This window comes from Pongo abelii, chromosome 11 (assembly GCF_028885655.2).
Source record: "Pongo abelii isolate AG06213 chromosome 11, NHGRI_mPonAbe1-v2.0_pri, whole genome shotgun sequence".
Taxonomy (NCBI): domain Eukaryota; kingdom Metazoa; phylum Chordata; class Mammalia; order Primates; family Hominidae; genus Pongo; species Pongo abelii.
In genome coordinates, this window is record NC_071996.2 from 136,664,841 (window position 1) to 136,691,493 (window position 26,653).

At 46.4% G+C, this 26,653-nt stretch overlaps 1 protein-coding gene across 2 annotated transcripts in view; it reads left to right on the plus strand.

Annotated features, from left to right (window-relative positions):
- The window catches only part of INPP5D (inositol polyphosphate-5-phosphatase D), a 147,797-nt gene that overhangs the window by 73,232 nt on the left and 47,912 nt on the right, over positions 1-26,653 (plus strand). For both annotated transcript variants that reach the window (XM_024243528.2, XM_054550008.2), the window contains 4 exons: positions 8,810-8,897; positions 15,047-15,127; positions 15,252-15,323; positions 16,354-16,477. In XM_024243528.2, coding sequence (XP_024099296.1) covers positions 8,810-8,897; positions 15,047-15,127; positions 15,252-15,323; positions 16,354-16,477 — 365 coding nt within the window. The remainder of the gene's footprint in view (positions 1-8,809; positions 8,898-15,046; positions 15,128-15,251; positions 15,324-16,353; positions 16,478-26,653) is intronic.

Here is a 26,653-nt window from a genome sequence, read left to right on the forward strand (position 1 = left end):
AAAGGAAGCTAGCGACCCAGTGATTTGGCAGAGGGACATTACTACGAAGTACAAAGGCCCTGAGGCAGGAATGAAGACAGCCAGCTCAAGGAACAGGAAGTCTATGTGGCAAGTGAGTGTTAGGAACAGAGGTCGGGGAGAGGCTGGTGTAACATGGCCGGAGTCAAGAAGTAAAAGCACAGGCTGCCCAGAGAGGTGGAATTTTAGGTGAACAGCAACTTCTTTAGTAGAAGTATATACCATATAATATTAGGATATACTCATGTTAATAGATTATTCATTGTTTATCTGAAATTCAAATTTCACTGGGTGTCCTGTGTCTTACCTGGTCACTATAGGCAGGAGCCACATCACACAAGGCTTATGAGGCCCTATAGAGTTTGTGCAGGGCTGGGCCATGATCTCATTTTCAAGTGGTGGAGGATGAATCCTAGGAGGCACTGCCCAAAGCAGGAGACCAGCTGGGAGTGGCTGTGGTTGTCCAAGTGAGACAGGATGGCAGTCCATAAGGAAGGCGGCTAGCAGGGGCAGGGATCTGTGTCTGTTTTGCTTCCTGCTGAGTCCCAGGTTATACCCAGGCTCTGGCACATGCAGCTCAACAGATATTAGGTAAATGACCCAATGGCTGGGGGCATGCAGATGCTGAGAACTGGTGTGACCTGGGACACGTGTGCATGGCAGAGGTGGCAGACTTGCCGCCTGATTGGATGTGGGGTGATGGGAAGATGAATCTAGGGTGACCCCTGGATTCCCAGTGTGAGGGGCTGAGTGGATGCTGATGCCAGTTCCTGGGATGGGGAAAGTCAAAGAGGAGGAGGAAGGAGAGGGTGGTGGGAGGAGAGTTCTGGGCTACCTTTGGCTTGAGGGGCCATGAGGCATCCGAGTGGAGTCACCAGCCATGGGGCTAGCGCTAAGAAGCTAGGAAGTGGAGGATGCATTTGGGGAATCATGGGGGATGCATATGGGGAATCACTGAAAGCTGGGGGTAAGGTCACTGCAGGTGAGAGTGTGGACAGAGGACAATAGGGCCAGGCTCAAGATTTAGAGGAGGGACGGAGAAGGAGGAGCTGGGAGGGGGTTGAGAATGGCATCAATGATGTCCAGGTCTATTAGCTTGGACCTAAGTGTGAATGAGAAGGATGTTGAGCATTGAGAAGTGAGGAGAAGTGCCGGAGCCTCCTCTGCAGAAATGTCGTGATGATGTCCCCGTGCGGGTCTGGCATAAAGATCTCTTTGCAGTACAAAGCATCAGGCAAGATTTGCAACCCCAGGTTAGGCTCCCTAGAGCCAGACAGAAACTTTTCCAGAGAGAGAGAATAAGGAACCAGAGACTGGAAATATTTGGTAACTCCTGAAATGGAGACACGGAAAGGATTGCAAGTGGAATTTTAAAATAAAAGATCAAAGGTCTGAATATCAATACAATATCTATTACATGAGAGCAGGGTAAGATTTTTAATAAACAAACCAAAACCAAAAATACTTCATTACCATTATAACTGTTTCATTGGAGGCCATAAAATAAGCCCATAGTTTTCCAATCAAATTTCAAAAATTAAATCACGAAACAGAGTAGAGTGTCAGAAACATGTATATCAAAAGCATGAAAGGACTAAACAAGCCTAGATGAGGAATGTGTGGTAAAAATGGACAGTCCTTGGAGACAAAGCTCAGAGGTGCTACCTGTAGCTGGTAGGATAGGTTCTTGAAGAAGTAGGAAAAAATTGCCAATTAATGTATACAATTAAAAAAAAAAAAATTCCAGGCTTACAAAAGAGCTAAATCTAGGTTTTGAGAAGCTCCATAATGATCCAAATAATACAACAATCAAACAGCAACACTGAAACATCCTTTTTTTTTTTTTTTTTTTTTTTTAAGAGACAGCATCTCACTCTGTCACTCAGGCTGGAGTGCAGTAGTGGGATCATAGCTTATCCATCCTTGAACTCCTAGGCTCAAGTGATCCTCCTGCCTTTAACTCCCAAGTATCTGTGATTACAGGCATGCACCACCATGCCCAGCTAATTAAACAATTTTTTTTTCTTAGAGATGGAGTTTCACTATATTGCCCTGGCTGGTCTCAAACTCCTGGGCTTAAGCCTTGGCTTCCCAGAGCTCTGGAATTACAGTTGTAAGCCACTGTGCCAAGCCTAAATCTCTTACAATGTCTCCAAATGACAAGGAAAGATAAGTTCAACAAATGGATTGTTACAAACAGTACCATAGCTTTAAAATGGTCGATATTTAATATTATTCAAACTCCTTGACAGTATAATAAAGATTCTGAAGCCGTGTCTCCAAGGAAAGGGCTACTGACCTGGAAAAGCTCAGCCTAGCTGTCATTCAAGAGCACAAGGAGTCTTTTTCAGAAAATTCCTAAAAATGTACCAATCAAATGCCTTACTCAAAAGGAATCCAAAAATTGTTTTTCAGAAATTTTATAGTCCTGGTGATCGTAAAAACAAGAAGCCTACAGCTTACTGAGCAGCAAAATATGAATATACTCAAAGCAGAAACTGTTCATTCTCTACTCCCCTAACACGCTGTGATGAAAATAGAAATAAGTCACAAAACTAGCCACAACCACCCAATTACCTGTACATTTTAAAATCACCTTCTAAATTACAGCTAATTAAGAAAGAAACTGACACAATAATACATGGGGTAGGTGTGGAGGCACAGAGTGGAGTAATCAAACCACTGCATATCAGAACACTATGTGATGCAGCCAAAGCACCACTTAGAGGAAAAACTATAGCTTTAAAAGTTCTGCTCTATTATTAAAAAGTAAATAGAAGGCCGGGCCTAGTGGCTTATGCCAGTAATCCCAACACTTTGGGAGGCCAAGGTGGGCAGATCACTTGAGGTCAGGAGTTCGAGACCAGCCTGGCCAACATGGTGAAATTCCATCTACACTAAAAATACAAAAAATTAGCTGGATGTGGTGTCACACACCTGTAATCCCAGCTACTCAGGCGGCTGAGGTAGGAGAATCGCTTGAACCCAGGAGACGGAGGTTGCAGTGAGCCAAGATGGTGCCACTGTGCTCCAGGCTGGATGACAGAGCAAGACCGCATTAAAAAAAAAAAAGGAAATAGAATAACAAGTCAAACGTACAAACTGAGTCCAGATTGTAAATCTCTTGAAGACATCATGGGTCATGTCCTAATCCCCTTGATGTTTCCAGGACCCAGCAAAGTACTTGAAATGTTGATTTATTCGATATTCATGAACAAAGATCCAGTGTGTACCAACTACCTGCAAGGCACTGTTCCAGGAGCTGGAAATACAGCAGTGAATAAAAGAGAATCTTTAAGAAATCTCTGCTGAGCAACTGAGCAATAACAACAACCAGAAAGGAGATGAGGAGGACAAGATGGTAAAAATAAAAACAGAGATACATCAGGAAAAACTGTCAATTAAGAAAGTTTTAAACATGAGAAATGTCAAAGGAGAATTAATAATCTGCATTAAAGATTTGCAAATCACTAAAGAATAGTGTACAGTTATGTAGCTACATATCTTCAAGTTATAATTAAATGGAACACATAGTTTACATAAAATATAAAACATTAAAAGTACCATGAGTGTCCTTTAAACTTTCAAGGAAAAAATAGTGAGCATAAGGTATAGATTATTCCTGAATGACAAAAAAGTCACCTAATTCACTCTTCAAGAAAAATATGATTTAAATCCAAAAAGCTAATCAAGATAATAGACTGAAATAAAACTCTCTATCTCTGATTTCACTTATTAATATAAATGTATATTGTTTCAGTAACATCCCAGCAAATATAATTTAGTGACATGAAAAATGGAGGCTTTATCTAGGAAGTCATTCCAAAGATGAGTCAACAGAAAGAGAACACTGTAATTTTGCAGTAGATTAAAAGATAAAGGGAAACCATTTACATAGATAACATTTTAAATTCATCTCTAATTTTTAAAAACATTTTTAAAAAAAGGAATAGAAGGATACTTCCTTAGTAATGCAACATGAATCAAAGTAACACTAATTACAATCAATAGGGAAACACTAAAATTGTTCCATTAAACTTTTTTTTTTTTTTTTTTTTTTTTTTTTTTTGTGAGATGGTGGAGTCTCCCTCTGTCCCCCAGGCTGGGTGCAGTGGCAGGATCTTGGCTCACTGCAACTTCTGCTTCCTGGGTTCAAGCTATTCTCCTGCCTCAGCCTCCTGAGTTGCTGGCATTACAGGCGCCCACCACTATGCCTGGCTAATTTTTGTATTTTTAGTAGAGATGAGGTTTCACCATGTTGGCCAGGTTGGTCTTGAACTCCTGACCTCAGGTGACACCCACTTTGGCCTCCCAGAGTGCTGAGATTACAGATGTGAGCCACCACACCTGGCCCCATTAAACATTTTAACAAAAGAAAAAGAGATACTCTTTTTTTTTTTTTTTGATGGAGTTTTGCTCTTGTTGTCCAGGCTGGAGTACAATGGCACGATCTCGGCTCACTGCAACCTCTGCCTCCTGGGTTGAAGCGATTCTCCTGCCTTAGCCTCCCAAGTAGCTGGGATTACAGGTGCCCACCACCACACCCGGCTAATTTTTGTATTTTTAGTAGAGACGGGGTTTCACCATGTTGGCCAGGCTTGTTGCGAACTCCTGACCTCAGGTGATCTGCCTGCCTCAGCCTCCCAAAGTGCTGGGATTACAGGTGTGAGCCACCATGCCCAGCCTGATATACTGTTTATCATCTGATTTTTAAATACTTACAAAACATTTTTGCCAAAGCAATATCAAAAAAGAGGCAAAAAATTGGAGAAATAAAAATAAAGGGACATGAGGAAGCATGAGAACGTTCCTTCTGAGTCTATAGTTCTGGGTTCAGAGACTCTGGATGTGCTAGACAGGAATTGAATGGGAATCTTGAGGAAATTAACTCAAGGGGAACAAAGAGGGAGGTGGCTCTCTCTCTGGGAGGTTCAGAAAGACCATGCAAGGGATCTAACCCCTCCCAGCGATCCCTGGGCCAGACCTACTGCAGGACCCAGCCCTGCTCACCTTTGCTCCCCCAGGGCTGCAAAGGATCGGTCCCTTAAGCTAGGGACCTGAGGCTGGACTCGTTGTCCAGGGATACCTGGACAAATCCTTTCTGTAGGATAAGGCTGATTCTTAAGTCTTCCAGCTGCAGTCCCGGTGTGCCCTGGTTGGTCATTCTGACCCTAACCGACACCTCCATACATGCCTGGGAGCCAGTCAGATTTCTCAAAGTTTAAAAAGGCTTAGAAATACAGGGGGAAACAGTGTTATTCTTAGAAAACCCTAAGGATTCAGCTTCTGTGTGTGTGCCTGTGTATTTGTGTTTTTAGGATAACATTTTGTAAAAGGAGAACAATGAATGAGGGAGACCTATTTGATGTTAAAACACATTCTGAATTACTGCTTTAGAGAAATGTTTTCGCCCGAATGCTTTTCCGAAATGACAATTTAATCAGAATACCACCGTGTTGGCAGATGGACAGAGCAGCTCTCGGGAAGTGGAGTGTGAAACCCAGAACGGAACGCTGCCTGCATGGTGCTTCCCTTCCCCTCCCCATCAGACACCTCCTGCACCTGATTCTTGGTCACAGCTCCCACCCTCATCCTTGATCCTCACAGGATAGCAATTTCAAACCAGAAAACTAGCACACCATTCTGGAAGCTGTAATTCCTTGCCTAGTATATGTGGGGAGGCTTGGATTTTTAGTTGAATGAAAGAAATGAAGCCTGGAAACAAATGCTACCATATTCAAGCAAAGCTCTAACCCAAGAGAACTACAGAAAAAGAGAAACTGATGTTGAGTGAAACAGAATAGCAATTCAGAAAGAGGCATATGTAGCCTTTTCATGCCTAGTGTTCCATTATCGGAGCGCTAAGCATGTGGGAGTTATTTATTTCCTACTGCTCAAGGTCATCGCCAAGGTCTGATTGCAAAAATTCAAAAAAATTGCAACCTTAGGCATAAATGGGTTAAAACGAAAGAAGTTCTAGATGGGGTAAGGAATTAAACACATAGAACAGCAACAATAGGCCGGGCACGGTGGCTCACGCCTGTAATCCCAGCACTTTGGGAAGCCAAGGCGAGCGGATCACCTGAGGTCAGGAGTTCCAGACCAGCCTGACCAACATGGAGAAACTCCATCTCTACTAAAAATACAAAATTAGCCGGGCGTGGTGGCGCATGCCTGTAATCCCAGCTACTCGGGAGGCTGAGGCAGGAGAATCACTTGAACCCGGGAGGCAGAGGTTTCGGTGAGCCGAGATCGTGCCATTGCATTCCAGTCTGGGCAACAAGAGTGAAACTCTATCTCAAAAAAAAAAAAAAAAAAGAAGAACAACAACAATAAAAAACCTCATCTATAACATGATTACTTCGAAAGAGTTAGAAAACAAAATGAGCAAATAATTGCTCCCTAGGAAATACCAATGACAAATTATTAACTACAGTAAGTAAAAATTGCCAAGGAGAAAATGAAAACTCGAACAATAAAAAATTGTGTATCATTTCATAATGAAATCTAGGTCACCTAGGATTAATATAATATAATGATAATATATTATTATATATTATATATGTTATAGGCTGGGCGTGGTGGCTCACACCTGTAATCCCAGCACTTTGGGAGGCTGAGGCAGGCTGATCACCTGAGGTCAGGAGTTCATGACCAGGCTGACCAACATTGAGAAACCCCGTCTCTACTAAAAGCACAAAATTAGCCGGGTGTGATGGTGCATGCCTGTAATCTCAGCTATTCGGGAGGCTGAGGCAGGAGAATCGCTTGAACTCGGGAGGCAGAGGTTGCAGTAAGCCAAGATCCTGCCATTGCACTCCAGCCTGGGCAACAAGAGCGAAACTCCATCTCAAAAAAAAAAACAAACAAAAATATATGTATATATACACACTATATATATATTAGTATTTATTATTATGATATAATGAGATTATATTATATTAATAATGTAATGAGAAAAAAATACAGCACCTAGATTAAATAAAAGGCAAAGCAGGCCGGGCCTGGTGGCTCACGCCTGTAATCCCAGCACTTGGGGAGGCCAAGGCAGGCGGATCACCTGAGGTCAGGAGTTCGAGACCAGCTTGGCCAACATGGCGAAACCCTGTCTCTACTAAAAATACAAAAATTAGCTGGGCATGGTGGTGTATGCCTGTAATCCCAGCTACTCAGGAGGCTGAGGCAGGATCACGCCACTGCACTCCAGCCTGGGCAACAGAGTAAGACTGTCTAAAAAAAAAAAAAAAAAAAAAGCAAAGCAATATGTAAAGTTTATAACACTATATAAAAATACGAACAAAATTCCCAACAGAAAATTGGCAAGGGAGAAAAAACAAAAAAGTTTATACAAAGAGAAATGAGAGAAATGCAGTAGCCATTAACTAGAAATCAGCGATAGAAAAACAATGACATTAGAAATTAAAGATATGCAAATTTATTCATCCATATTGAAGTGCAATGTTATGCCCCTTAAAAGAGAGAGAAAGAACAGAAGTACAGTCATTGGAGCTATTGGGTGATCAGGTCTGGACAATGCTGGTGACCCTATGTAATTGGTACTCACAGGTTTGGCAATAATGATCAAGAGCCATAATCTCTGGTTAACCTAATTCTGTAATTAAAAATTAGAAAAGCTATGTGAACAAAGCTGTTCAGAGCAGCCTTTATTTATTATTTTATTATTTTTATTTTTATTTTTGAGACAGAGTCTCACTCTGTCGCCCAGGCCGGAGTGCAGTGGTGCGATCTCCGCTCACTGCAAGCTCTGTCTCCTGGGTTCACACCATTCTCCTGCCTCAGCCTTCCGAGTAGCTGGAACTACAGGAGCCCGCCACCACGCCTGGCTAATTTTTTTTTTTTTTTTTTGTATTTTTAGTAGAGACGGGGTTTCACCGTGTTAGCCAGGATGGTCTCCATCTCCTGACCTGGTGATCCGCCTGCCTCAGCCTCCTAAAGTGCTGGGATTACAGGCGTGAGCCACCGTGCCTGGCCCAGAGCAGCTTTTATTCATATAACAAAGATCTCGAAGTAACCCAAATATCTAGCAATCGATTTCAGCACATTTACTTGATAGACTATTTTCAAATCATTAGAATGTTAAATATGTAAAAACATGAACAGTTTTTGATGAGACAATAAGTGAAAAGTAGAACTCAAAATCGTCTGCCCCACTATGTTAAAACAATAGAGAAAGATGAGCTGTGAACAAAGAGCATAAAGCCCGAGGATTGGAGTTGTCAATGGATGTGACGATGGGAAAATCCCTCTGAGCCTGCATTTGGGCTGCTAGGAGGGGATTTGCATCAGAATCCACAGATCACCAGCACTGGGCAGCCCTAATATTTAAAATGCAGATTCTAGACTCAATCAGGCGGAAGCCCAGAAATTTGCATTGTTAACACCTGTGTGTGTGTGTGTGTGTGTGTGTGTGTGTGTGTTTTATAAACACAGAAGGTTGGGAACCATGGATGACTAAGTGAAGTCATTTTGTCACTCTAGATTTGAATTTTCTACAGGCTATAGAGTGCAGTTTGGCTAAAGGAAAACCTAGGTACAATCAGGACTACACATCAATTCCAGTTTGCTGTGGGTCGGGAAGGGATGGGGGCCGAGTGTGTGTGGGCCAGTGCTGGCAAGCCTTGATCTTTGCCCGGACTTGTCCTTCTGGGGAGAATTACCTGCTTCTGCTGGACCGAGGGTGACCTCATCTCTGGCTAGAGCTCGTGCTGCCATGGAAGACTCTTTCCGGTGCCCACTAATCCTTGACGTTCACCTTGTCCCCCGCCCCCAGAGAAGTCGTCCGGACCCTCCCATCCCTGGAGTCTCTGCAGAGGTTATTTGACCAGCAGCTCTCCCCGGGCCTCCGTCCACGTCCTCAGGTAAAGGGTCTTGGGGTTGAAAAGGTGAGATTAATACACCAGGGAGGAGGATTGAGTTAGCCAGTCCTGAGGGCTCAGGAGGAAGAGAGGAGCACTGCCTATCGTGTGTTCACTGGGCAACAGCAAGCAGGTACGCTGGGGTTGGGGGTGGGAGCCTCAGCCCCTGCCCTTCCCAGGAAGCCATCTCCCACTGCCAGATTTTGATTTGAGGAATAAAGATTTCAAATTATGCACCCATCAGCAAAACTTATTTGTGCCAAATAAGGGGGCAAACAGGGCCTGTTCCCATCATTTCTCATCAGAAACTGAAAGGAAAGAAAAACAGGAGATGCCTAAACTCTTGATCCTGCCTCTTGTCCCAGGAGGAGCAGGATGAAAGTGCCCCCCGACCCCCGCACCTGCTCATGGCCTGGCAGGAGGCCAAGGTCGTGGTGCCTATTAAGCAAATGTCTGTGTAACAAAAGGTATCATCGATAAAGTTTTAACAAGTTTTTTAAAAAGCAAAAGCTGTATCTTAGGAGAAAATACCTGCAACAAAGATTAGGGACAAAGGATTACAGATAACAAAAGGTGTCATCAATAAAGTTTTAACAAGTTAAAAAAAAAAAAGCAAAAGCTGTGTCTCAGAAGAAAATACCTGCAACAAAGCTTAGGGACAAAGGATTACAGACAAAGTATTCATATGTTTATATTATTATTTTTATTTGAGACATGGTCTTGCTTTGTCACCCAGGCTGGCATGCAGTGGCACAGTCACAGCTCACTGCATCCTCAAACATCGGGGCTCAAGCAATCCACCCCGCCTGAGCCTCCCATGTATTAAAACCACAATTACTTTTGTGCCAGCTAATAGCTGGGGATTACAGGTGCACGCCACCATGCCAGTCTCCTTTTAAATTTTTTTGTAGAGACAGGTCTCACTATGTTGCCCAGGTTGGTCTCAAACTTCTGGTGATCTTCCTGCCTCAGCCTTCTGAGGTGCTGGGATTACAGGTGGGAGCCACCAAGCCTGGCCATGTATTTTTAAAATATTCCTACAAATAATTAAGTAAAAAAATCCAATTTTTAGAATGGGGAAAGGCTATAAACAAGGCGGTTCACTGAAGTAGGACAGGGAATAGCCAATATAGATATGAAAAGGTGTTCAACCTCACCTTGTTAGTAACCAGGAAATGACATTTGACACTAGGCAGTCTCGTCTTGCCGGTTAGATGGACAAAGAGTTGATGCTGAAGTTGATGGTTGAGTCAGGACTTGACTAGGGTGTGAGATGGAAGAGGTACTCACAGGGGCTCACTCCTCTGCTGTTGGGAATGGAAATGGGTTTTCTGAACGGCAGTTTGGCCATTTGTATGAAAATGTGAACTGCAGGCATCCCTCAAGCCCGCAGTTCCATATGTCGGCAGCTTCTTAGGGACTACAAGTACACAAAGAGTAAAAGAAAAAACATTGAAAATCACATAAACAGGCCGGGCGTGGTGGTTCACGCCTGTAATCCCAGTACTTTGGGAGGCTGAAACGGGTGGATCACCTGAGGTCAGGAATTCGAGACCAACCTGACCAACATGGTAAAATGCTGTCTCTACCAAAAATACAAAAATTAGCCAGGCATGGTGGTGGGCACCTGTAATCCCAGCTACTTGGGAGGCTGAGGCAGGAGCATTGCTTGAACCCGGGAGGCAGAGGTTGCAGTGAGCCAAGATGGTGCCACTGCACTCCAGCCTGGGTGACAGAGTGAGACTCCATCTCCATCTAAAACAAAAAAAAAAAGGAAAAAGATAAAAAGAAAATCACATAAACAGAGAGCTGGTGAACTGCAGTGGTGCAGAATTCTATTCTAAGGTGTAAACACTGCTCTGGAAAGATCTCCAAGGCTACTGTTAGGTGGAAAAGCAAATGGCAGGATGATATAGAAACTCTGATGGAAGTCTCCATGAGGAAATCAGATGGGAAGGATTTAAACCCAAAGGGCCACACTGGTCACCACAATGCAGGGATGAGACTGGGGAGAAGGGGACTGGGCCAGGGGGATTTTGAGTTTGCCCACATTGTTTGTTTGAGTTTTCTACGGAGAACATGAATTTGTGTTCTACTTGTGCAACTTTCAAAATTCAGAAAAAAAATTTTTGCTTTCTCCGAAGTGAATGATGGGTTAATTTCTAAGAAAGTAAAAGCAAATCTAGACAAAACAGGGGCTCTGCCCGACACTTGAACTTAAGTAGTTTGAGTGGAAGAACACACAGTCAAGTCTTTGAAGTAGATTAGAAGAAAGAAAAAGCCTCGAGAGAGAGGCCAGCTGCAGTCCCAGTTACGGTGGTGCCTGGTGGAGGCCAGTCTCTGCATTTGGTGGCAGGACAGAGCAGCCACATGGTGGAGGGTGGGTCTTGCTGCCACACTCCCCTCCTCTTTATGAGACCCTGAGTCTTGAAGAAAAACAGAAAAGGTTGTTCTTGATTTGTCTTTAGGAATTCAGAAATCAAGGAGGGAGTTGAGGCTGCCTTGAGGAGAAGAAAGAACATTGGTCCATGGATCAGAAACACCTGAGTTCAAAATCTGATTCACCCTCCTGGATCTTTAGTTTCTCCATCTGTGAAACGGGGACAGTAATATCTCTGCAGGGTTTGGTTAAGGAGTGAGTGAAACTGGGTGTGTGAGACGTCTGACCCTGCTAGACTCTCACCAACATGAGGCCCTTTACCTTAAGTAGGCAAGACAAGCTGGGGACACCCAAACCCCTGTGTGGTTACTTGAGGACTGCTGGGAAGTGCGAAATGCAATGTTATCAAAATGCTGGCTGGCCTGGGGGATGGGGGAGACCTGGGTCCGCCCTGTGTGAGAAAGGAGAGCCAGTAACCTCCCTTGGATGGTTAACCTGCCTTGGAGCCCACTTCCTTTTTTTTGAAAAGTGCAACTGAAAAGCAAAGTGAAAAAACTGGGTCAGCTGATGTAAACCCTCAGGTAGCAGTCAGACCAGGCTACCCTTTAACAGGCTAAGCTGTGAATTCTATCCTCAACCTCGACACTGGTGACATTTGGGACTGGATTGTTCTCTGTCGTGGAGGACTCCTGTGCACTCTAGGAGTCCTCCACATCCTGGCCTCTACCCATGAGACACCATTAGCATCCCCCAGCTGTGACAACTGGAAATGTCTCAGACATTGCCAAATGTCCCCTGGAGGGCAAAATCGCCACCAGCTAAGGACCACTGGGCTAGCCCCCAATTCAGATCTCAGGTCTATACTAGCTGTAAACTCACCACTCTGACTCTATTCCCCCATCAGCAAAACAAGGATTAGAAAAATCAAGACATGTGAGGACTAGATGACTTAATATATTGCAGATGTGCTTGGCATATCATAAGAACTCATCAAATCATCATTAGGCAGAAGTATGAGGAAAGCTCCAGCATTTTTCTAATACTTTTTGTTTCAAGCACTAATGCCCTGTTTGTCAGTAACTTCATTTATGTTCTCTAAGATCTTGTTAGATCTCCCCTCCCAAAAGTCACGAATCCAAAGAGAGAGCCAGTGGGGGGCAGGGGACCTGCAATTGCATGGTGACTGCCCGGGGTGAAGGCAGGTCATTCCAAATGTCCTCTACTGTGAAAAGGAGGAGGCTTGAATCTGTGTTGTTTCCATTATTTATGAGATAAATAACCCTAAAACAAGGGAATCCTGAACTGTCCCATCTCCTGACCAGCTTTTCTTCTCAACCAACAGGCAGCCCTTCTGTTGTTCCCTCACCTGAGTCTTAGCACCACCCCTTCAAGCCACTTCCCTAATTGACAATAACTATAGAAGAATTGTAAGCTTTATTAAGAAGCAAGGGAAAGACCAAAAAGTGGTTAGAGAAAGCACTGACAATTATTAACTGCTGTGATGGTGGAGTGATGGTTGTTGGAATGGGGAATGGTGTGATGTCTAAGGGTGGTAGTGATGGTGATGACAGAGGTGGTCATGATCATGGGAGGGCTGGTGGGGTGGAGATGGTGGGAGTGGTGGTGGTGGTGAGAGTGGAGATGGTGGTGGTGATGGTGATGGTGAGGGTGGAGGTGGTGGTGGTGATGGTGATGGTGAGGGTGGAGATGGTGGGAGTGATGGTGATGGTGAGGGTGGAGATGGTGGTAGTGACGGTGATGATGAGGGTGGAGGTGGTGGTGGTGGTGATGGTGAGGGTGGAGATGGTGGTGGTGATGGTGGTGGTGAGAGTGGAGATGGTGGTGGTGATGGTGATGGTGAGGGTGGAGATGGTGGTGGTGATGGTGATGGTGAGGGTGGAGATGGTGGTGGTGATGGTGATGGTGAGGGTGGAGATGGTGGTGGTGATGGTGATGGTGAGGGTGGAGATGGTGGTGGTGATGGTGATGGTGAGGGTGGAGATGGTGGTGGTGATGGTGAGGGTGGAGATGGTGGTGGTGATGGTGGAGGTCATCATGATTAAGGTGAGAGTGGTAGGGGTGGAGGTAGTGGTAGTAATGGTGATGTTGATGGTGAGCATGGAGGTGGTGGTAGTGATGGTGATGGTGATGGTGATGGTGAGGGTGGAGATGGTGGTGGTGATGGTGGTGGTGAGAGTGGAGATGGTGGTGGTGATGGTGATGGTGAGGGTGGAGATGGTGGTGGTGATGGTGATGGTGAGGGTGGAGATGGTGGTAGTGATGGTGATGGTGAGGGTGGAGATGGTGGTAGTGATGGTGATGGTGATGGTGATGGTGAGGGTGGAGGTAGACATGATCATGGTGGGAGTGATAGGGGTGGAGATGGTGGTAGTGATGGTGGTGTTGGTGGTGATTGTGGTGGCCATGCTGATGACTCTGGTGGTGCTGTTGAAGGGGATCCTATTGATCAGGGCAGTGCCATTACCACAGAAGCAGCAGTGGTAATGGAGGTGGTGATAGTAAAAGTAGTATACTAAAGTAGCTGGGTGGAAAATTGAGGTCAAAAGCAAATGCAGCCTGGCTGCTATATTGAGCAAGGGGTGAGGTAAAGGGACATCACCTGCCTGGTGATAACCTTGGTTCCATTCTGCTTTGTGTTCACATTAGTCATACATGTGTCTGATTTTCTCATTCCACCTCTTATTATTAACTTAATAAGGTATTAATAACTTAATAAGGTATCTTATTAAGTCTACATTTCCACACCTGGCAGCATGTCTGACATAGAATAGATGCTTTGTAAATGTTTCTTCTGTGAATAAGTGCATGAGACCATGCACTCGGCATCAGGCAGAAAGGATACATGTCCTGCTCTGCCATTTACTAGCTGTGCGACCTCAGACAAGTTAGTTCATCTCTCTGGGCCCTGTATATACTGAACAACTTTACTGAGCATCTTCGTTGGCCAGACACTGTTCTGAGCCCCAATGTTGCAGTACTAAACACTGTTCTCTTGATCTCCATTCTCATGGAGCCTCCATTCAGCAGGGAAGACAAACGATGAACACATATTGGAAGGAGATAACTTTAGCTGGTGGTGATTGATATGGAACAAAACAGGGCGACTTGATAGAGGTGACCTAGTGGCTGTTTTAGACAGGGTGGTCAGCGAAGACTTCTTTGTGGGGCTGAGACCTGAATGATGAGGAGGTGCCCCTCCCAGGGGAAATTGAGTCTTTGGAGATTCCTCAGAAGGGAAGCTCAAGGCAGTTCTGACTTGAGGATGAGAGTGGCTCAGATCATGGGGTCGGGGGGTGCTGCATCATATAGGACCTCGGAGGGCAGGGAAGGGGACGGGATCATTTTCTCCTCTACGTGGAGAAGAACTGTACTGGGGTTTCAAGCAGCAGGGCTGGGTCTATTTTGGAAGTAGGACGGGAACACCATGCAGGAGGTGTAGGAGGGAGGAAAGGTAATATGCAAGGACAGTCCTCGAGTTTTGTTTAAGCAACGGAGTGGGTGAGGTGAGAAGCACCGGGGGAGAGGCAGATTTACAGGGAAGAAGAAATGAAGATCTATTTTTTGGCCATGTGAATTCTGAGAAGATTGTAGAGATCCCTGTGTCCTCATCTGCCGGAAGGGGATAATAATAGAACTTGTGGGGCTGCAGGGAGGCTGGAATGGGGTGAGGTGCGGAGAGAACCCAGTGCGTTGCCTCTCAATGGTTCTGGTTCAGTGATGCCACCTTGATCCTCTTTCCCTTCTCTCCCAGGTTCCTGGTGAGGCCAATCCCATCAACATGGTGTCCAAGCTCAGCCAACTGACAAGCCTGTTGTCATCTATTGAAGACAAGGTATGTGTGGGGCTCCTGCGGCTTCTCTTGGTCCCCTCTTTGGTCCCCTCTTTGCATGGAGAATGTCCGGATGCACAGGCTCGGTGTCCCCTTGACCCTCTGTCTCTAACGCTGATGCCCACAGGTCAAGGCCTTGCTGCACGAGGGTCCTGAGTCTCCCCACCGGCGTTCCCTTATCCCTCCAGTCACCTTTGAGGTAAGTGGCCATGGGACAGCAGAGCCTGGGCTTGGGCTCCACAGCTGGGCAGAGAGATATGTTCTTGTTCCTGTGGAAAGAGGGATTGGGGCTTGAGCTGGGGAAGAGCAAGAAGCCCATTAGCCAAGAATGGCAGTCAGTGGACCTTCGTCGCTGTGACGGTGGTTCGACGTCAGAACACGCACCCAGAGGCGACTGGGAAACCCCCTTTGGAGGGAAGCTACAAGGGAGGAGTGTCTCATTGGGCCAGGCACCATGTAAACTTTGTCCTTCTCAAAATGGCAGAGATGAGTGACATCAGACGGGGCTGCAAAGTACTGCCTCAAGGGGGTGGGGAATTCAGAAAAAGAACCGTGCAATTCCTGTGATTTCCCTGAGAATGACTGGATTAGAATCTCCAGGCTTGACCCAAAATGTGTTTTTCTTTACAATCCCCAGAGATTCTAGTATATTCACCCCAGCACCGGTCCCACATGCAGGAATCCAGTATGAGACCCACACCCCCTCCGCCACACACACATTCCCCACCCCAAAGTCCTTTCTAGATGTGTTGATAATCCTCTATTAAGATAAATTTCCATTTTCTGAGCCTGCCTACACAACTGTTGTGGGGTTTCTTTTCTATTATTATCAGTAAATGTTCAATCAGTGGTTGTAACAAGGCCTGGGAGTTTAAATCTATTACTAAAATCCTTTCTGGAAGTAGGTGACACATCAGATTAATGAGTGTTGTCAAAGTCATCAGTCAATGAACCATTTCCAGCAATTCGTCTGTTTCTGCCACCAAACCTGTTGGCAGAACGGCTCCCCCACACATTGGACGAGGGGGACGCCCCGAGAGTCTCTGTGATTCCCGGGAGACGCCCGTGGAAACGTGCACGTGCACCGCTGGGGCAAGAGAAGCCCAGTGGCCCCAAGAAGGATGCGCACCAGAGATTGCTCGCCATGTAGACAAGGGGTTGGGGTGGGGGAAGCCTTGCAAAAGCCCAGGCAGAAAATCAATGAGTGACACATCTCTTCCACTTCTAAGGTGAAGGCAGAGTCTCTGGGGATTCCTCAGAAAATGCAGCTCAAAGTCGACGTTGAGTCTGGGAAACTGATCATTAAGAAGTCCAAGGATGGTTCTGAGGACAAGTTCTACAGCCACAAGAAAAGTAAGACCCCTCGCACCTATCAACCACTGGCCCTCACCTGCCTGTGGAATTCCTGCCCTCTCAGCTCACCTCTCAGAAGGCCTGCCCTGCAGGTCTGTCTTCCGCACGCATGCACGCCTGCGTGCCTGCACTCATGCTTTTGTGTGTGTGTGTGTGTGTGTGTGTGTCTTCTCTTCCCCACCAGGACCCCGTGTGATCCATGCTATCACCTCTCAGTGCCAGGCACAAAGCCTTGCACAGATGAAGTCTTGTTGACAATTGGGTAGTGTCTGTAGCACAAGATAAACTAAACTGTGAGTACATGGACTCTGGAACCAAACTGCCTAAATTCACGTCCCAGCTCCGCCACTTAGCAGGTGTGTGACCTGGGACATGTCATGACCTCTCTAGACCTCAGTTTCCTCATATGTAAAATGGGGATGATAAAAATTATGTGAATAATATGCACAAGGCTCTTTAGGCTAGAGCCCAGCATGTAGTGGCCACTTTGAGAGTCAGCTGTTATTAGCAGGTTCTGAGAACCATCAAATCAACTCATCCATAAAATGGAAACTCTTCACACAACAAATGCATATAGAGAAGCTGCAGTGGGGCAAGACAAAAGGGGATCCAGGGCCAGCAGAACAGATGAGGCCCCTGCCCACATGGAATTTATATTCTGGTGCACTGAGTGGCGGATAGAGACTCAAATACATCTGTCAATACAGATGAATGATCAGGTGGATGATCCGTCAATACAGTGGATGATCCAGCTATGAAAAGTGCTACAAAGAAAACAAAACAGGGCAATGGGGTAGAGGTTAACTGGCAAGAGGGGATAGTGTAGAAAGGGCAGACATGGAAGTTTCCTCTGAGTAAAAGGCACATTGGCGGAGACCCCGAGGCTGAGAAGCAACCAGTCGGGCAGAGGTCTGAGGGAAGAGCATCCCAGCTAGCAGAGCAGCATGTGCAAACGCTGGGAGATGGGCACTGGGACTAGCAGGCCAGGGCCCAGGTTAGGGAGGCCAGGCAGGGTGTCAGGAGGCAGGGAGGTAGGCAATGCCCAGTGCGGGGCCACATGGGGCTGGAGAACAGCAGCAGACAGGACCAGAGGGTTGACGAAAGCATGGGAGTTTCCTGAGCAGCCTCTGGTTCTGGCTCATGGCAAATGGACATCTTTCTTCATCTGGGTGGCCAATGGGTTCCCCTGAGAAACCTGATCAATGTGTAGGCCCTTCCTTCAGATAAATCCCAACCTTCACATAACAGTTTGCATCCCATGTCAGGTTTTAAGACCACTATGAAGCCCCCCAAGTCCCTGTGGCTACAACAGCTTTTTTTATTCTTTAGTGTCTCAAAGTTCATTTAGAGGGGCATGGTTAAGGTTGCCACAATTAGCAGATAAAAATACAGGAGGCCCAGTTAAATTTGAATTTCAGATAAACAACCAATATAGTATATGCATGTCCCATGCAATATTTGGGACGTACTTATATGCAACAATGATTCACAGTTTTTCTGAAGTTCAAATTTAACTGGGCCTCCTGTATTTTATCTGGCTTCTTCAGGCATGATCAGCACCTTTTTTTTTTTTTTTTGAGACAAAGTCTCGCTCTGTCACCCAGACTGGAGTGTAGTGGTACGATCTTGGCTCACTGCAACCTCTGCCTCCTGGGTTCAAATGATTCTCCTGCCTCAGCTTCCTGAGTAGCTGGGACTACAGGACCACCACCATGCCCAGCTAATTTTTTTATTTTTAGTAAAGACGGGGTTTCACCATGTTGGTCAGCGTGGTCTTGAACTCCTGACCTCAAGTGATCCACCCGCCTCGGCTTCCTAAAGTGCTGGGATTACAGGCGTGAGCCACTGTGCTTGGCCATCTTTTGTTCTTAATAAAGTAGTATGCACTAAGTGTGGGGAACTGGGAGGACCTTGGCAGGGCCTGGGCATTCAGAGTCCTCGCTGTCCCTGTGTCCTTGGAGACAGGATGCTCTGTCCCCCAGGTATAGGGAGGGCTCCTCTCATATGAGGGTCTATAACCTGCTTTAGAGGAATGTCAGAGGGTCCTTCCTGCACCTGCCATTGCTCAAATTCCTTCAGCTTAAAATATTCAACATGCTTAGGATGCCTATTTTGGAATAGTGCATCCTGAACCCCACTGATAGCACAGTGGGGTGCTAGTAGCCCAGCCTTGAGTCCCAGGTCAGCCACTTGTGACTTGGGTCTGGTGCCTTCTCTCTGGTCCTCAGTTTACTCTTCTGTCCAGCGGGGATAGTAGTAGTGTCTTTCAGGGCTCTCAGGAGTCTTATGTGGGTGAACATCAAAGCACCTGGTGCCCAACCTCCAGGGAGTGCTCAATACGATTGACTGTCACCACCGCCACCACCATTATTATTACCCTTCCAGGGTAGCCGTGAGGGAGGCTGATCTCAGGGAAGGGCTGGAGGTGACATCATAGCTGTCATAGTCCTGCAGAGGGGAGCTCATAGCATCATGGTGGCCCCTGTGTATAGTGGCAAGTAGAGCAGGAGAAACGGGGAGTCACTGATGGTTTGAACAGGAAGGCTGTGTGGAAAGTGAGCTTAGAGTGGTGGTTTCCTCTTATCTGTTGATATGATTTGGCCATGTCCCCACCCAAATCTCATCTTGAATCGTAGCTCCCATAATCCCCACTTTTCATGGGAAGGGTGGGGAGGTAATTAAATCACTGGGATGAGTTTTTCCCGTGCTGTTCTCTTGGTAGTGAATAAATCTCATGAGATCTGATGGTTTTATAAAGGGGAGTTCCCCTGCACAAGCTCTCTTGCCTGCCACCATGTAAGACACGACTTTGCTCCTCCTTTTCTTCTGCTATGATTATGAGGCCTCCCCAGCCATGTGGAACTGTGAGTCCATTAAAACTCTTTCCTTTATAAATTACCCCGTCTTGGGTATGTCTTTATTAGCAGCGTGAGAACAGACTAATACATCTGTTAAGGAGAGAGGGGTGGCCCCAACTTGGATAAGAGGAGATGGAAACTTTAAGATGAGTGAAGATTGTCAGAGCACCTGATTACTAAAAAACTTAAGATTGAAAGAAACACCTCCCAGGATTCTGAGAAGTGCTGTGAACTTTTGTCGGTTTAATGCAACAGATATTTGCGTAGCATCTTCCGTGGGCCAGCCCTTCATCGTGAACGCTTCCTCTAAGGATTTGCTGTGGAGAAGGGAACGCTGGCACATGGGCAGGTATTAGAATGTGCTCCAGAGGAAGGTTAGTCCCGAGGGAGGACTGATTGGCTCTTTTGGGGAGTGAGGGCAGGAGGGTTCACACCACCGAGATGGCTCTGACTGGGATTTGAAGGTTGAATAAGATTTTGCGAAGCATGAGGCAGGGGAGGGCTCTGGGACTGAGAGAATGGGGTGTGCAGGGAAGGGGACAGGGTGTTAGTGAAATCACACATTACATGTTGCTCATCTCTTGCTGTGGTTCTGGAGAGAGAAGCAGCTGGGCACGCCATCCTAGGTGTGAACAGAGCCTAGAATGCCCAAGTAAGGATTGGAGCTGTTGCTGCTGAGAGGTGGGTAATCTCCGTTGTGGAAACAGATCAGGGATGGGTGAAAGAGCTAAACTAGAGATCACTGGCCCTAAGAAAACCCAGCTCTAGTTAAGAATGGGCTACACGTGGGTGCAGTGGCATGCACCTGTATTCTCAGCTACTTGGGAGGCTGAGGTGGGAGGATCACTTGGAGCCAGGAGTTTGAATTCACCCTGAGCAACATAGCAAGACTCCATCTCTAAAAATTAAATAATAATAATAATAATGGGCTATTTCAGAGCAGGTTTGTGAGCCCTGAAGAGCGTGGATGCCCACAGACTGCCAGCCCACTCTCCGGGACTATGCCCACCTGGCTCCAGTCCTCCCATCAATCCAGGATGGTGGAGCCTGACTTCCTCTCTGTGGTGACATCTGTCACATCAGAGCACAATTGACTGCTCACAAATTCCCTCCCCCTAAAAAGGGCAAGGTCTTTCCTTTACACACCCTGGACTCTGCAGGCCCCAGCTTGGGCCCTGGGGCTCAGCAAGTGCGTGCTCAGGGATTGCCAGTTGCCTGAGGCACTTGCAATATCATCCATCATAAATCCCAGCTCTGTTTCCCCTCTTTAATGTGGGCTTCACAAAGGCTGGGATGTGGATTTTTTGGTTGTTGTTAACCACTAAATCCCAGAGCCAAAACAGTGCTTAGCACAGAGTAAGTGATCAGTAAATGCATATTGAGAGAATGCATGCATGAATCAGTGAATGAATGCAAGAATGAAGGAACACACACAGGAATAAGAATGAATGTAATAATGAATGAATGCACACATGAATGAGAGAATGAAGGCAAGAATGAATGAATCTATACATGAATGAGCGAATGTGTCCTAAACCAGGTAAGATCATACAGTTCTCACGGATGCATATTTAAGTGGCTTCTTTATAGCTGGTGCTGAAAGGCAGTGTGGTTCAGGAGTGGGTGCTCTAGGTAAACTGGATGCATGTGTTGGTTCCATGACTTGCTAATAGTATGATCTCAAGTAAGCTACTTAACTCCTTACAGCCTCAATGATGCCTCCACAAGACAGGGGTTCCTACAGGGGTTGCTGTGAGAGTTAATGGGGTAAGGTGTGTCCTTAGTGCAGAGTCTGGCTCATGGTGAGTTTCCAGCCATGGTTATTACGACAGAGTGGTGCTCGCCTGGAGGGAATCTGTGGTTGCAAGAGTTGGAGCTTCCTTACCCTATTTTAATCACCACGTTCATGAATAGCTTTGGCGTCATGGTCTTCTACACATAGGAACAGCGAGTTGCTGTATGTTCAAATCATAAAATATTCATGCTCCGAGCACCTGCCATGCATGTACCAGGCTTTGGGATGCGAAAGTGAACCAGCCAGCCAGGGTCCTAGCTTTCAGGAAAGTTTCATTTAAATCAGGGCAAAGGAGAAAATAAACAAACACACACATATACAAACCAGGAATGTGTCAGGGAATGATAAACTCTAGACCTGGGGATTTAAATAGAAAAATATGACAATAATGGGGAAAAGCCTTTCTGAGGACATGCTGTGCCATTTGAACCGAGACCTGAGTGTCAGGAAGATGCTGGCTGTGCCCAACCCAGGGAAAGGGGCCACTGGCTTCAGTTCCAAGGCAGGAGCAAGTATGGCGTGTGAGACGGCTGGGCGGCCAGGACTCAGACGAGGCTGAGGCTGGACAGGGGCCAGGCATGTGGGCTTGCTGAGCCAGAGTACCAGGCTCACGTTTCCTTCCAAATGCAGCAAGCCACTATTAGGAGGTTTTCAGCTGGGGGGTGGCATGATTCCACTTCAAAAAGATAACTCTGGCTGCTGTACTGAGAATAAACTATGGGAAGAGAGGAAGAGTGGAGACAGGGACACCAATTAGGAGGCCATGATAGCAGCCAGGCAAGAGGCGGTGGCAGCTGGAGATGGGAAAAGGCGAACGGGGTGGGAATGTTTCAAAGGTAAACCAGCCAGCACCCGCTGATGGATACCATGTAGCAGGACAAGGGAAAAGGAACTTCCAGTGTTATTTCACTGGGCGTGGGGAAGGTGGGGCGCTGACTGACCCTGATGGAATAATAACCCTGATCAAACAAGATGTCACATCCTGGGGGCAACCGCACAGTCCTGGAAACAGATGGCAAGGAAATTCAGGGGAAGGAGACATGTTCTGATCGTAGCAGACTGGAAAAGTCTCAGAGCATTTGGTTAGCAGTGGTAGGAATCGGACTGTGGGATGCTTACTGAGGTGCAGATGAGGCTGATGTCATTTCCCTTTGGGGAGGCTTCCAGCTCAAAGTGATGGTTAAATGCATGCTCTGTCATCAGTTCCCTTCCGGAAGGCAAAACCCACAGGGAAAGAGAACGGGAGAGCCACAACATTCTGAAAGCCGGAAAGGAGATGGATAGCGAGAGTCACTTGTAGGAACCAAAAAACGAAACCCTAAGCAGGTGGAAGAAAAAACGGAGACACTGACTCACACAAAACCCACAAAGGCCTCAGGAGCTGAGAGCCTCGGGGACCCCAAGAAGTGGGGTGAAGGTGGGGTTATACACAGCAGGATCAGATGGAAGTCTATTTAAAGACAGTTCAGCCCAACAGATCACACTCCACTCCAGGTAGCCAGTGGCTCCTCCTCACTCCTTTGGCAGAAGATTGGATATTCTTCTTTGGAGAAGGTGAAGGGTTGGGAGATGCCAGGCCTGCTGCAGACAGGAGAGCCTACCAAAAACAGAGGACTAAGGGACAGTCACTTGCTGAGTGCTGAGACCCCAACCTTCTTCCCTGCCCAGCTCCCAGGATGCTGCTGGCCAGCCCCACCCTCCCTAGGCAGGAGTTAGTAGTCTTCTCTGGGAAACTTGATCAGCCCAGGGGCAAAGATGGAAAGGTGTTGCCATCACGCAGTTTCCCCAGGATTCAGCCCATCAGACCATCCTGTGGAGAAGCCCTGCTCGACAGACCCCACCTCACCATTGGACACAGACAGCCAAGGATCACCAGACACTGGAGGGAAGCTGGGGACAGGAGACAGGGGACACAAAGACAAAACACTTGGAGGGATCAAATTCTTTTTGTTTTTTTGAGACAAAGTTTCACTCTTGTGGCCCAGGCTGGAGTGCAATGGTGCGATCTCAGCTCACAGCAACCTCCACCTCCTGGGTTCAAGCAATTCTCGTGCCTCAGCCTCCCAGGTAGCTGAGACTATAGGCATGCACCACTATGCCTGGCTAATTTTTGTATTTTTAGTAGAAATGAGGTTTCACCATGCTGGCCAGGCTGGTCTCAAACTCCTGAGCTCAGATGATCTGCCTGCCTTGGCCTACCAAAGTGCTGGTGTTCCTGGACCAAACTGAGGGTCGGGCTGCTATTTCTTGTGGCCCAATAACAAGATGCAGATGAACTGGGGAGGAAGAGAGTTTTTATTTTCTGTAACTGGTTACAGGAAGAAGGCCTAGAAATTATCACCAGACCAACTCAAAATTATAAAGTTTTCCAGAGCTTATATACCTTCTAAGCTGTATGTCTACGTGTAAGTGTGTATTCATTGAAAGATATAAGTGATTAACTTCTTTTAATTTATAACTAAGGTCTGAGTCCTGAAGACCTTCCTTTGGAGCCTCAGTAAATTTACTTCATCTAAATGGGTCCAGGTGCTGGGGTGATTACCCTTATCTTGTCTCCTGCTAAATCACGGAGGTTTGGGGAGTTCCTTCAGACCTCCAATAAACTTGTTAAATCCTAAACTGGTCCTGTTAAGAATTCCTTCACCTAGGCAAGACTTCTGATGGGCTTTTGTTACATTCCAGCCTTTGTATAAGGGCACTGGCTTTTGATATTTAACTTAACCACTCAGTCAGTACTGAAACAGTTGTTACGGAGGCCTGCATTAGTGAGACCTGGTCTGCCACACCGGGATTACAGGCGTGAGCCACTGCACCCAACCTTGGAGAGATCAAATTCTATAGATAAAAAGAAATGGGCCTGTGGAATAACAGAATTATACCTAGAAAGGAACAGGAAGAGAATAAAACGAAAGTGAAAAAGGAGGAGGAGGAAGAGAGAAGGGGGAAGAAGGGGAAAGGGAAAGGAAGGACAACTCTGGGGCAATAAAAATATTATAGCAGTAATTTAAAAAAATAAGAACCCAATGGAAGAGTGGAAAGATACGGTTCAGAAAAGCTCCCAAAAGGCAAAACAAAAGGACAAAGTGATGGAAAATAGGAGAGGCAATATTTTTACAATTTAAAAGACCAGTTCAGGGCTGGGTACAGTGGCTCACGCCTGTAATCCCAGCGCTTTGGGAGGCCGAGGCAGGTGGAACACTTGAGGTCAGGAGTTCAAGACCAGCCTGGCCAACATGGTGAAACCCCATCTCTACTAAAAATACAAAATTAGACAGGCATGATGGTGCCGCCTGTGATCCGAGCTACTCAGGAGGCTGAGGCAGGAGAATTGCTTGAACCCAGGAGGCAGAGTTTGCAGTGAGCCAAGATCCACGACTGCACTCCAGCCTGGGTGACAGAGCAAGACTCCATCTCAAAAAATAAATAAAGAAAGAAAGAAAGAAAGAAGAAGAAGACCAGTTCAGGAGGGCCAATATCAAAATAATAAGGGTCAGTAAGAGAAAACAGAGTGAGAAAATTTATTAAAGAATTCAGGAAAGAGTCTCAGAGCAGAATAACACTTGCCTCCAGGTTGAAAATTGCCAAGTGCTCACACAACACAGGAGGCCCACACAACCCCGGAAAGTCTCACAACGCTGGGCTCCAAGAAAAGATCCTAAAAATGTTCAGAGCAAAAGATAGATTACACCCTGTGTCAGGGGCCCCACAAGACCACCCCCACATTCTGTGATTCCGTCAGAGAACCCACAAGACCCAGCAGGTGATCATATTCACAGCTGCGATTTATTACACTGAAAGGCTATAGAGCAAAATCAGCCGAGGGAAAAGACACATGCATGGGGTGAAGTCCAAAAGAAACCAGGCACGAGCTTCTAAGAGTCTGAGCCTGAGACCTGAGTGTCAGGAAGATGCTGGCTGTGCCCAAACCAGGGAAAGGGGCCACTGGGCACAGTTCCAAGACAGGAGCCAGTGTGGCTGGTGAGATGGCCAGGCGGCTGTGGCTCAGACAAGGCCGAGACTGGGCAGGGGCCAGGTGTGTGGGTTTGCTGAGCTAGAGTGCCAGGTTCACGCTTCCTTCTTCTTTTTTTACTTGAGATGGAGTCTCACTCTATCACCAGGCTGGAGTGCAGTGGCATGATCTTGGCTCACTGCAACCTCCGCCTCCCAGGTTCAAGCAATTCTCCTGCCTCAGCCTCCTGAGTAGCTGGGAATACAGGTGCCCACGACAACGCCTGGCTAATTTTTTGTTTTGTATTTTAGTAGAGACAGGGTTTTACCATGTTGCCCAGGCTGGTCTCGAACTCCTGAGCTCAGGCAATCCGCCCGCCTCAGCCTCCTAAAGTGCTAGGATTACAGGCATGAGCCACCGTGCCTGGCCCACGCTTCCTTCTAAGTACAGTGAGCCACCATTAGGAGTGGCTCCACTCTTCTGTGGAGTCACAAAGGACACACTTCCCTCCTCCCCCAGTGAGGTGTGACAACATGTGTGAAATGTGGTTATTAACTAGGGACTGGTCACATAGACACCCTCTACCTGGCAGGTGCCCAGATTACAGACTCCCAAAAGGAAAACAGGTGCTCAGCATAAACCATATTGTTTGTACAAACAATGTAGGCACAGCAAGCCACTCATCAGCTCTGGGAATGGTGGGAACCCTCCCGAAATCTAAGTTCCCAGATGACAGCAGAAAGCCAACCTTTCAAGCAAGCCCTTCTAAGGACAGCAGTCTTGGGCCTGCTGTGCTAACTCTTTTCTGAACAAGAGAATCAGAACAACATTGTTTCTCCAGCAATCCTGAAAACTAGAGATGATGGAACAAGGTTCCAGAGTCCGGAGGATAATTATTTCAAATTTAGAGTTCTGTCAGTTAAGTGTGAGGGTCGAATTTTCAGACACGCAAGGCCTCTAAAAATGTATCACCCATTCTTCCTTTCTTGGAAAGCTACTAGAGATGTTGCTCTACCAAAATGAGGGTGTAAACCAAGAAGAGGAAGACATGGGGTCCAAGAAATGGAATTTAATATGAGAGCGAGAGAGAGAAATGTATTCCTGGATTATGAAGTAAGGCCCCAAGGTTAAAACTGTGCCTCAGCCCTCGAGGTCACCAGTCCAGAGAAGACCCAGAGGCTCTGGGAAAGGCTCCCTCAGGACAAAGAAACTGATGAAAGTAGTTGGTCACATGGAAAAGAGAGTTATAAACTGGGGAAGAATTAGAAACAATAAAAAAAAAAAGTATGGCAATTACTAACTCCAGGAATAACAAAAAGTTGTCTAGAAAAAGAGAAACAATCAGGGCTGGTCTGTCAATAGCATTTCGATAATCAGAATAAGAAACACTGAGTACTTATCTGGCCAAAATTATGATATAATTGTTAGAAGGATGACGTGGGGACTGAAATTATGCATTGGCAGGGAGTCAAGGTAGGGGAGCAGGTTGTGTGTGTGAAAGAAATTTCAACCTTCATCTTCCATAGTGGACAGTCAAACATGCAATAGGACATAATGAAAACTGAAACATCAGA